This window comes from Quercus suber, unplaced genomic scaffold (genome assembly GCF_002906115.3).
Source record: "Quercus suber isolate HL8 unplaced genomic scaffold, Cork oak 2.0 scaffold_987, whole genome shotgun sequence".
Lineage (NCBI taxonomy): Eukaryota > Viridiplantae > Streptophyta > Magnoliopsida > Fagales > Fagaceae > Quercus > Quercus suber.
The window spans coordinates 61,559-74,080 of record NW_027070402.1 but is presented as its reverse complement, the minus strand read 5'-3'; the positions used below and the strand labels follow the sequence as shown (position 1 = coordinate 74,080).

The window sequence follows — 12,522 nt, the reverse complement described above, 5'->3', positions numbered from 1 at the left end:
TTGTTGGGGTTCGGCAGCAGTGGCAAATCCGATCACTTTAAAGATCGGCATGGATTGTTGATGGTGGGTTTTTCTTCAATTTTTTTTTGGGATTGTTGTTGTGATTGGTGGGGTGGCTGGTGGTGTAGCAGTGATTTGGGTCTGTGTTGTGAGTGATTGTTGCTGGGCAGAGGACTGGGTAAGTGATTGTTGCTGGGCAGAAGAGGTCCTGATCTGGGTTTGTTCACGGTGAAGAGAGAAGAGAAAGAGATTTTTGTAGGGTGGTGGTGGTTGTGTTGATGGTCGGAGGGCAGTACGTGCAACAGCGTGGCTCTGGTCTTTTCTCTGGTTTTTTTTTTTTTTTTTTTTTGGGTGTTGACGGTAGTTTATAGGTTGCCGGTGGTGGTGGTGGTGTGCAGCAGTGGTGGTGATTGTGGTTCTTGAACAGAAGAAAAGAGAAAGAAAGAATAAATAATGTGTTGTATTGAATAATGGTAGTTGTAACTTATGAGTTATATTATTTTATTGCGTAAAAATATTATTTTAATGAGTAGGATTGAGAAATAAAAGTTGGGATATTGGAGAATTGTAAAATTATATTGTATAATTGATAAAATGACTTTTTGAAATGATAAAATAAGATAAGACGGTAGGATCCAGCTATGAATGCTCTAAGTAAATAAAAAAATATTAAAAAAAAAAAAAAAAAACCCTTTCTTTCTCTCTCGTTCTTTCAACTTTGCTCTTCCTTCTCACTCTAAAAAAAAAATAAAAAACACTCTGCTCCTCTTCGCCGATCTTCACCATGTCTGTCCCGGCCCAACTCTCAGGTAATCACTTTTCATCATTTTTTTCCTAAATTTAGGTTTGTGCTTTTGAATGGTGGGTTTAAATTGTATTGTATAATTAATAAAATGACTTTTTGAGATGATAAAAAAAAAAAGATAAGATGCAGGATTCAGCTGTGAATGGTCTAAGTAAATAAAAAAATATATTAAAAAAAAAAAAATCCTTTCTTTCTCTCTCGTTCTTTCAACTTTGCTCTTCCTTCTCACCCAAAAAAAAAAAAACACTCTGCTCCTCTTCGCCGATCTTCACCATGTCTGTCCCGGCCCAACTCTCAGGTAATCACTTTTCATCATTTTTTTCCTAAATTTAGGTTTGTGCTTTTGAATTGTGGGTTTAACCATTTTTTTCTCTAGGATTTATGTTTGGCCTATTTAAGAGATTTTCTTTCATCTAGAGCACTCACATTGGGCAAGTTGTGAAATCTGAACTGAAATCTCCTATTCTGCATATTCAAATTGAAAATGAAACCATTTTCTTCGATTTCCCCCCAATTGTAACCCATGTGAAATTTGCCCCTTAAAATATCCTTTAGCAAATCTGCAAATGTATAATGTGAAACCCATAGAGATTTTGATTTTGGTTTTAGTCCTTGGCAATGGATACCTCTGATTCCTAACATTACAACTACCGTATCCAAACATAAAAGGATAATCTGAATATGAAGTCAAGAATTTTTCCTTTAAAATGTTGGATACAAATACAAATATACAATCTGATAAACTTTGATTGAAATTAGTAACACTTATTTTATTTTTAAATGTTACCAAATCCTTATTGAGATGTATCAAAGCTACTATTCAAATGTTGAGGCTCTTTTTCTTTGTCTTTTTGGTTGATGAGCTTCATTGTTCTCCTTGTTTGTAGCTAGGATTTTGTGTTTCTCAATTTTTTGAACCATATATAGTAATATTATTGGATTATAAACCTCACTGGATATCTTTTTTTCTTTTTTTCTTGTTTTTGAAGGTGGTAGTCCTTTCTATTATGTTATTAAAAAGCTTAGAGTATGTTTAGTAACAGTTTTTATTTTCTACTTCTAAAAACTTTTTTTTGGAAATATAAAGAAAAAACAATTTTCTTGTATTTTTGAAATCAAAAACATGTTTGGTTAGTTGAATTAAAAAGATAGTTTTTTGAAAAAAAAAATAATAAAATATGTTGTTACTAAGATTTGAACTCTAATGCTAACTCATTAAATGAGATAGATTTATTATATTAAATGTGTGCTTTCATTAACCTTTGAAAATTAAAAATTGAAAACAGTCTTTTACATATTTTTAGTTTCCTTCACAAATTGAGTTTTGAGAACATATTTTATTTTTTGTCCATTTTTTGTTGCCAAACAAGTTTTTTAGTCTCAAAAATCGAAAATTGTTTTTGGGAACAGAAAATAAAAAGAAAAAGCAGTTACCAAACATACCCTTATTGTTTGGATGATGATTGAATTTCCTGGTACAAATTTTTTCAACTTGGATCCGTGCCTACCATTTATGCACACAAAGGGATTTTTTTTTTTTTTGGTTAAGAAGAGGCTACAGGTTCAATTTCCCACCAAAAGCAAAAGTTTGGAACTGCATATTTGTGTTTTTGTTTACAACCCTTTTAAAGCTTGAGAGGATTACTCATATGTAGAGCAATGTTGTTTGTGTCGGATGCAAATTTTACCAAAGAAGTGTTGCGTGGCAAGATAAGGCAGCTTGAAAAAATGCATTCTTCTGTCAGCAAATGAGAACGTTGAAGAAGTCGTGAATGATTGTAAAAGAATTCTCTAATTTTTGGGACAATGCTAGTACTTAGCTGGTGAAGTGGAACAACCCCAGAAAACATTCCCAAAAGCATTGTTTTCTGCTGGGTTGCTTACTTGTTTGGCTTACTTGATTCCTCTCTTGGCTGCAATTGGGGCTATACCTGTAGATCAAGAAGATTAGGTTGATGGGTATTTTGCTGATGCTGCTGAAATCATTGCTGGGAAGTGGTTGAAAGTTTGGATTGAAACTGGTGCAGTTTTATCAGTAATTGGACTATATGAAGCCTAATTGAGCAGTTGTGCATACCAACTTCTAGGAATGTCAAATTTAGGATTTTTACCACAAATTTTTGGGGTAAGATCCACTTGGTTTAATACACCTTGGGTGGGAATTTTGCCCTCAACATTGATTACACTTGCAGTTGCTTACATGAGTTTTGTAGACATAATATCTTCAGTGAATTTCTTGTATATTTTAGGGATGCCATTGGAATTTGCATCTTTTCTTTGGTTGAGGAGGAAGTTACCCACAGTGAAGAGGCCCTTTGTAGTTCCCATGGGGTTACCTTGGCTGGGGATTTTGTGCTTGATTCCATCTAGGTTTTTGCTCTGTGTAATGGAAGTGGCTACAAAAACTATCTTTTTGGTAGCTGCTCTGCTTACACTGGTTGGGATTGCATGGTACTTCTTGATGAATTTTTGCAAGTCCGAAATGTGGCTTGAGTTCAACAATGCTAGAGAAAAGTTGGAAGATCAGGATTTAGAATAGGCTGATAATTACTGGCTGTGAGGATCTTAATATATTGTATCTTTTTTAATTTTGGCTACGAAAGTTTTGTAAACACTGTTTGCAAAAGAAATGGATACTTTGATTTTCTTTTTAGTTTCCATATGGGTAACAATTATAAAACAATTCAATTTACAGAGGACATTTTGTGAAGTTATACTTTTGATTAATCAGGTGGGGCTCATTGAGCTTATGATGTGGATGTAGTGGGTTTTAAAACTTCAATAGCCTTATATTTTATTCAGGAATTTATACTGTCACATAAAGAACATGTGATATCTATCATTGAAAAGTGCTTTCCTTTGATGCAAAATTTAGTCCAGAACTACAAGATATGTCGTATGCCTCCAGTGATCATAGTATAACAGTGCAGAATTCAAAACTTGATACTGCATACAAAGAAGTTAATATCAGGAGTTTATTATAGAGAGAATTTAGAAAGATTTACAAATGCGGCTGATGTTCTGAATTAGTTAATTTGCCAAGTCAGTCTGGATATTGGAACAAGAAGGCTGAATATTGACTCCATAATGGAGGGATAGCTGCATTTGAAATGGTTAGAATGTATCCGGTACCACGTTATTTAAAATTTAAAGCCTTGCCATATGGTCTTTCTTCCTTATTGCACACTTGTTATTGTATATGGTCTGTACACATCATCTATTTTATGTATTAAATCAATGTGGACATGCTAAAAAAAAAAAGTGATAATGTGTCTAAAATTATGGACATAAGGATTCCATATTTATTTGAGACATAGGGCTATAAACGAGTCAAGCTTTGCTAAGTAGTGCATGTTTGGGCTTAGCTTGTCAATAAAAATCAAATATTCAAGTTTGGCTCAAGCTGAAGACAATCCTAAAAATGGTTGGGCACATTGATGCAGATGCAAGTATTCCCTTACTAGCTTCTCACTGTCACCCACTGATAGATATTTCCTTGAAACCTTGCATGTTCATGCATGTCAAATTTTGTTGCTTGGGCTCAGCTTGTTTATTAATCGAGCCTAAAACCAAAGCTCAGGCTTGGCTTATTTAAAACTAAGGCTCAAGTTTTTTTTTTTTTTTTTTTGGAGAAATAACTAAGGGTATGTTTGGTAGACTGTAATAGATGTTATAATGTAATTATTATTCCTATGGTTTAGTTATTCTTTAGTTTGGTTATATTTTTATTACAAGGAATAGTCATTCCTTATGAATAGTTATTCTTCAAAATGAGGAATAACTATTCCTCTTTAAAAGGTGGTATTAGTTATTCCTTAGTAAGTGCAATAATTTTTATACTTAATATATTTCCAAATAAATATGTGACTAGTTTTTTGTTTTTTTTTATAATTTTAATTTTATAGTTATTAATATCAGATTCTTAGTATTTGTATTTATTAGCTCACATAACATAAAAAATAAAAAATATAAGTAGACACATAACACAAACTTAATTGGATAATTATGGTGGAGCCTCCATAAATTTAGACATATGGCTCAAAATTGAATTCTAATTTCAAACACCCACAAACACCATAATGAAATTGAATTTTACATCCTAACGTTTCAAAAAATGAATTTTACACCTTGAAGTTACGTTTTGTTGCATTAATAGCCCCTGCCGTTAGTTTTTGCTGACATTTTTGTTAAGTGCCACATAAACTTGTAAAGTGTACTAATGGTCCAATTTAAACATGACATGTTTGCTTAGTGCCATGTAAGCTTATTTACCTAAAAGGATAAACAAACCAAGACAATAAAAATGACGAACACTGATGAACACCCAGAAAAATAAAAAAAAATAATGAACACAATGAACAAACCAGAAAAATAAAAAATAAAATTCCATCCAGCAACAAACAAATTACCACAGCAGATTCAAACCATAAAACACAACCATAAGATTGAAATGCAGAAAATTGAACCCACGAAAATTGAATTAAAATGAAATAGATGTAATGAACAAGAATGCAGGGAAAAAAAAAATCAAAATAGGTTCTTTGATGGATTTGATCGTGCTATGTGTATTAATTGAGATTGTACTAGGTTGATTTGATGTTTGAATTGTTTTATTTTTTGTTTAAAGTTATGTAATGTTGAATTTTAATTATTTTAAGTGTTTTAGGTTATTATTTGAGATGGAATAAACGAAATAGGTAAGTCCATGTGTCATGTTTCAATTGATCATTAGTAGACTTCATAAGTTTACTGGCACTTAATAGACATGTTAGCAAAAATTAACAGGAAGGCTGTTAATGCAAACGGAATGTAACTTTAGGGTGTAAAATTTAATTTCTGAAACTTAGGTATAAAATCAAAATACTCCCAAACTTTAGGGGTGTGTTTTGCAATTTACCTTAGAATTAACTTACTTAACAAGGAAAGTTTTAATGAGATAAAATTCTTTCAAGATTAAAGCCAATTTACTTTTAGACGTTTAATTTGAAGAATAAAACGTTTAATGCCAAAACAAGATTAAAATTTCTTCAATAATTAAGCACAAGTTACTTTCTCAAAGTTCATTGCCAAAACATAAATAAGTTGGTAGCTTCTGCATTCAACTTAAGCCTTAGGTATGTTTGGACACTGAATGAGGATTAAAATAGGAATTGTAATCTTATATACTAGTAATAAAATGTGTTGTAATGTAATAACTAAACATATTCATTAGTTTGGTTGTACTTATAACATTAGAATGAAACTAAAATATTTATTTTAGGAAATATCTTACTCATACAATTATATCTCCTTAAAAATTGTTATTTTTAAATTTAAGAGAGATATGTGCTATTTTTTATGATTTTTTTATTTTTATAATTGTTAGATGTATATGAAAATTTAAATTATTTGGAAATATATTAAGTATAAAAATTATTGCACTTACTAAGGAATAACTAATACCACCTTTTAAAGAGGAATAGTTATTNTGTGTCAAGTAAGTTAATGAGTGCAAATTACTAAGAATTTAATATAAATAAACTAAAAAAAAAAATCACATATACTCAATAAAAATCACCAAACAACAAAGATCACCATACGTTTTATCTTATTAAAAATTAGAAGAAAAAAAATGATTCTAAGTAGTATTAAATTTAGGTAAAAATTATAATATATGACTAATTACTTTTACTATTTTTTAAAAGTAATTTGATTAATTATTTATATTTTTATGATAAAAATTTTGTTTAATTTTAAATGTATCTATACGTATACACGTGTTACATGCTATTTTTTTTTTTAATAATTTGACTAATTATTTATATTTTTATAATAAAAATTATGCTTAATTTTAAATGCATTCATGCGTTTGCATGAATAATATGCTAGTATATATTAATTGTCAAAGCTTAGAAAAGATCCAATTAGATTTTAATTGAATTCTCAATTTTGCGTTATGTGTCCCATTTAATTTTTAATTTTGTGTTAAGTGAATTATTGAGTGTAAAAATCAAAGTGTTCAAATCCAATTAGATTTTAAATTGAATTTCAAATGGAGTCTAATTTTTTGCCACATGTCCATCTAGGTTTTTAATTTTGGTAGTAAGTGAATTATTTGGTGTAAAAACCTAAAAGTCTAAAACCGATTAAATTCTAAATCATATTCTATACATATATATAGTTTAAAGAAAGTGTAAGTTAATGCCATGTATAATTAGAAAATTTTCTTTAAAAAATGTATAATATAAACAGTATAATTGTGATTATTTTTAATTATACCTCTGCATATACATGAGGTTATATACTAGTTTTATTAAGCGTATACCCCTTTGGACAGAATACCAAAAAACAGAAAAACAACATTTTATTGATTCTCACACATAATTTTAAAGGGAAAACATAGAGGAACAAGAGGAATACCATGAGATTACAGAGGAGACTATGGATCATTGAGGAGATTCATACCTCACTCTCTGTACACTTGACTGTGAAGAAGTTAAATGTCCGGTCCACTGGTTGAAATAACCTACCGTGGTAATTTGTGTTTAGATGAGCAGAATGAAAATGGTTTTTGGTAAGGCTATGTGTATTGGCTATGAACCCAGGTAGAATGATGGAAACAGGTCGATGATGTATGATAATGAAAGTTGGAAATCGTGAGAGAGAGATTATTTTTCTAACAATGGGTAGTCAGAAAAATTAATCTAAAACTCATAAAATTTACCCTCTTACTTGTAGAACACAGACAATGTGTGGTTGTATTTCGACAATAGTTTCAACATGTATGGTTCTAGCAGGGCCGGCCCAAGGCCTAGGCAGCTTAGGCCCAGGCTTAAGGCCCCATCACAAAAAAAGAAAAAAGAAATTACCTGTAAGGAAAAAGGTTTCATCCCCCATTATGAAAGGCCCAAATTTTATAAAATTAATTTATATATATATATATATATATATTAATGGTTATGTACTTTTTTTTTTTTTAATTTATTAGTGATGCTAAGAATACCATAAATTTTACTGTAAGCTTACAAATTAGTATATCCAAAAATAAGGACAATCGACACTATGCCTTGCCTTTTACTATCTCAACCCGACATTAACTTTGGCGAATTCCTTCAACTTCACTCTTAACTCATTCTAAACATGTGATTATGGTCAAATATTATCATACAGATTAGTTAAGTACTGTATCTGTCATGGGCATGTTTTTATGTGCCTGCAAACTTATATTACAAGGCCTAATATCTGAACCTTGAATCACCAAAAACTTGACATAATAAAAGTTACAGTTAGAGTGAGAACTTGAGTAATTTGGATTGTAGAAAGAGCTCAACTCATGTAACAATTTTGTAGCTTACAAGGCTAAAAGTGGCTTCTGATACTTCAGTCCAGCTAAAAACCAATATCCTTTTTAGTTCTCATAAGGCATATTTGCAGAGGTCATTCTGCCAAATTATGTCAGTCCACTTGAAAGACGCAATTAATTGAATGCGTGATGGATGATGCAGGCAATTATTGGGACATGAACTTGCGAACATCAAAGATCTACAAAATTTGAAAAACACACTGGAAATGAATGAGGAGTTGAAAAAGAAGGTATTTGAAAGAAACCTGTGAATATATTATATAAAGATAAATTCAATTGTAATCTCTCTCTGTCTCTCCCCCCTTTTATATGCATATACGCAATTAAGAAGCAATAAAGTAATGGTAATCATCTTGAAAGTAAATAGATTTTTCTCCAACAAAGGCTGAACAGAAGCTTTGGCTCTCAGATTTACAGAGAAAAAGAAGTAAATGAAGCAAACAAAACTACAAATGCTCCACACACTGTCAGCAATGGATATAGCTTTCAAGCACCCATTCATCTCCAGCTAAGCACAACTCAGCCTCAAAACAATGAAGCACAAGCGAAAGCAATGAAATTGGGGTATCTCTTCAATCTGATGACATACTATTACTATATGCTACTTCATGAGTACTGATGCGTCTTATTATTACTAATCCTATTAATACCTTGTCAAATTTTGCTAAAGATTACAACTGCCTTAGTGAAGCTGGTCAATTACTGTGGGTGGCTATCCATCATTATCCCAACAACAAATTATCACACAGGAAAATTAATTAGTTCTACCGTTGAGATATAATGTTTCAGCTACTTGTAAAATGTATTCGGCTGAATAGATACAGTATGGAACATTCTACGAAGAATACTTTAAAATTTGCTTCAAATGATCCTATCTACATGTAAATTTCTTCTGGCTAGCACTACATGATTTGCCAACTGCTGTGAACTGTTGTGATTAATGATTAATCACAAATTGGCTACAGCTAGTAGTGGTATCAAAATTTGTGGCATGAAATTAGTTAAACAGTATCTCTAACAAGAAAAACTTCAGTCTGCCCACAGATTTGTGTCTTAATAGTACAACTCTTAATCTTATTTTTTTTTTTTTGGAATATCAAAAATAGGTAAACAACCGAGAGAGAAAAAACGAGCACAACATTAACACAATCTTAACAGAATGACAGTGATTGATTTTCTTTGGCACCCACATTTTTGTGTCCTCCCAAAATGGCCGAACGAGGAGAGATAGCTGAAATGATAGTGGGTTGATTTTAAAATAAAGTGAATGAATTTATTGAAAGACCCTTAGAGCCTGTTTGGTAGAGCATTTTAGCAATATGTTTTCAGTTTTTAAACAACATTACATACATTTCTACATACTTTTTCACCCACACGTATTTCAAAAAAATACAAACAATATTACTCAAACTACTCTACCAAATGGGCTCTTAACCTTTTTAGAAATAAATTTCAAAATTCAGACACTACTCTATATAGGAAATTCAAATAAGGGCATAAATGTAAAAATACACATACATCCTTTCCCTTCCCTATGTAAACCAAACAAATTCTATATAGGAAATTTTTTCCTTTCTTTCTTGTATCCAAACACATCTAAAGAAACTAATTTCCCCTTCCCTTTCTTTTCTCTTTCCCTTCCCTTTCTCTTCCCTTCCCCTATTACAACCAAACAAAGTGTTACTATCTAACTAAATCCAAATTCAATTACACTTAGGTACGTACGTACGTACAAATGAAAAATATGGAACAAATACAGCATATATATTGTGGAGGAGGGTCTCACAGTAGGAGTAGAATCCTAAGTAAAATGGAAGAGATGGCTTATTGTGGGACACATGTGGTTTTATCTGAGGATTCTATGCTGCCCTTGGACTTACTATGGAACCATTTCTAACTATGTTTCCTGTATTTTTTTTTTTTTTTTTTTTTTTTGAAGTGGAAGATTTATATCATTAAACCATAAAGAAGGAGTACAACAAGAGACAAATACAGCAGGAAGCTAAACCAAATATAATAAATCCTTTTGGACCAACATAGACACAACATGCAAGAAGATTCATTCCTATGCACAAGCTGAGCAAGCACATGCACTACAACATTAAGATCTCTATTCAGGCATTTAAAAGTGCAGCTTTCAAAACTCTCACACACAAGCTAAACTCCCTGCAGAATGTGTCCCAAATCGCTTCCTGTGGTATTGTCATTAATGGCTTGAATCACAGCAAGGGCATCGCTCTCCAAAATGACACAAGACAGTTGCAATTCCTGAGCAAGTAAAATGCCTTGCTCCATAACCAGGGCTTCCACTTGATCTGCAACAAATCTACCATGCGAATATTTACTGAAGGCTACCACAACTTGGCCATTGCAGTCCCTAATAATCACTCCAATGCTAGAATTCCTTCCCTGATCTGAGGTTGCCCCATCAACGTTGATTTTGAAAACTCCCTGGGGAGGAGTCATCCATCTGGTTGCAGATTGTCTAGGAGGGAGGAGGTCCAAAGAAGTGGCCTTTCTGAAATCCTCCAAGGTGCAAATTGCTAACTGCCAAACCCGAGATGGGGAAAGGGGAGAACCATTATGCACCAATTTATTTCTTTTAGACTAGATAACCCAAGATAACACAAAAAATAAGTCTAGGACATGTGAGGCATTAGATTGGATTAGATGCAAAGCTGTGTCTAGGTAGGACCACTTGAGACATCGGGGAGGTCTAGAATGATCAACCCAATGACTCCAAACAAGGGAGGCAGCTTCACAATGGAGGAGAGTGTGAGTGATGTCCTCAATTCCCAAGCCACATATGGGACAAACATTGTTGCTAATAATCCCTTTTTTTGCTCATGTTCTCAAAGGTAGGGAGCCCGTTGACACAAGCCCTCCAAGTAAAGATTTTTACTTTTGCAGGAAGGTTTAAATGCCATAGATTCCTCCAAAGCATTCTACAAGGGTCCCCAAAGGAACTTTCACCCTCCTCATTTGATTCAATCAGGTTGTGGGCTATGTGATAGGCACTTTTCACTGCAAATTCACCTTTCTTATTCCCAACCCAGATAAGCTTGTCCTCAGGCAGGTTGTGACTTAGTGGAATCTTCAGGATGATCTCAACCTCAAAGGGAAGAAAAGTAGAACGAAGGACATCTGTTTTCCACCATTTAGTATCAAGATCAACGAGGGAGGAGACCATAGGGAATTCAGTATTATGATTCTGGGGGGAGATGGCCTTGTAGGTGGAAGGAGTTGGGAGCCATCTATCCTCCCATATATGGATTTGTTTCCCATTTCCTACTATCCACCGTGTTCCACATCTAATGATTTCTAAGTTACTGTGGATGCTTCTCCAAGAATAAGAAAGGGAAGAACCAAGCTTAGCATTTAGTAAGTTACCAGTGGGGAAGTACCTGGCTTTGAGCACACGGACCACCAGAGAGCTCGAGTTAGTAAGGATCCTCCAAGCTTGCTTAGCCAGCATTACTTGATTGAATGCTTGCAAATTTCTAAACCCTAAACCACCTTTGGCCTTTGGAATGCACAATCTATTCAAGCTGATCTTTGTTTCCTACTGCCTTTGGCCCCACCAAAAGTTTTTCATCATTCTTTCTATATTATTACATAGACCTTGAGGGAGTTGGAAGCAACTCATGGTATATGTTGGAATTGCTTGTGCCACTGCTTTGATGAGAATTTCCAACCGGCTAATTTTTGTCCGACCCTCTCCTTTAGAATTGCAAAGACTTGATTCTTTGACCTACCAATAAGAGATGGGAGGCCAAGATATTTAGTATGCCTCGAATTTTGCATAGGGCCCAATATATTAAAAATTTCATCCCTAGTTTCTTGGGCTGTATTGGGGCTAAAAATATGGAGGATTTGTCTATATTAACTTTCTAACCTGAAGCTACTTCATACTCCATCAAGATTGATTTTAATTTGTGGCATTCTTCCAAGGTTGCTTTACAAAAAAGGATGATGTCATCGGCAAAGAAAAGGTGGGTCACCTTTGGACCACCCCTACAAATGGAAATGCCTGTGATGAGTTGGTTTTTGGCTGCCTAGTGGATGAGAGATGAAAGGCCATCAGCACAGAGCAGAAAAAGACTTGCGGAGAGCAGGTCGCCTTGACATAGGCCTCTCATAGGAGAGATGTTTCCGTAGGCAACACCATTAATAGGGATTGAGTATGTTATCAAGGTGATGCATTGCATGACTAAGTTGATCCAACTGTTACAAAACCCCATTTTTTCCATTACCTTGGAGATAAAACCTCATTCAACCCTATCAAACACCTTACTCATGTCTAACTTGACAACTATATAACCCTTATTCCCTGATGTTTTGTGATCTAGATAATGCATCAACTCAAAAACCACAA

The 12,522-nt window shown here is 33.3% G+C and overlaps 1 protein-coding gene and 1 pseudogene across 1 annotated transcript; one reads left to right on the top strand and one right to left on the bottom strand.

Annotated features, from left to right (window-relative positions):
* The first annotated feature begins 617 nt into the window (after positions 1–617).
* Positions 618–3,465, top strand: LOC111990862 (probable polyamine transporter At3g13620; annotated as a pseudogene).
* Positions 3,466–10,304: 6,839 nt separating this feature from the next.
* Positions 10,305–11,622, bottom strand: LOC111990905 (uncharacterized). The gene is made up of 2 exons (XM_024022674.1): positions 11,050–11,622; positions 10,305–10,694 (listed from the first exon to the last, which is right to left on the bottom strand). The coding sequence occupies exons 1-2, from the start codon at positions 11,620–11,622 to the stop codon at positions 10,305–10,307; spliced, it is 963 nt and encodes a 320-aa protein (XP_023878442.1).
* Between the last annotated feature and the right edge of the window lie 900 nt (positions 11,623–12,522).

Excerpts from the sequence above, each read along its gene's own strand:
- LOC111990905 (XM_024022674.1), bottom strand. The coding sequence starts at position 11,622 with ATGCTGGCTAAGCAAGCTTGGAGGATCCTTACTAACTCGAGCTCTCTG. Across the intron at positions 10,695-11,049 it reads ATTTAAACCTTCCTGCAAAA|TTAGCAATTTGCACCTTGGA; the intron begins GTAAAAATCTTT and ends CGGGTTTGGCAG.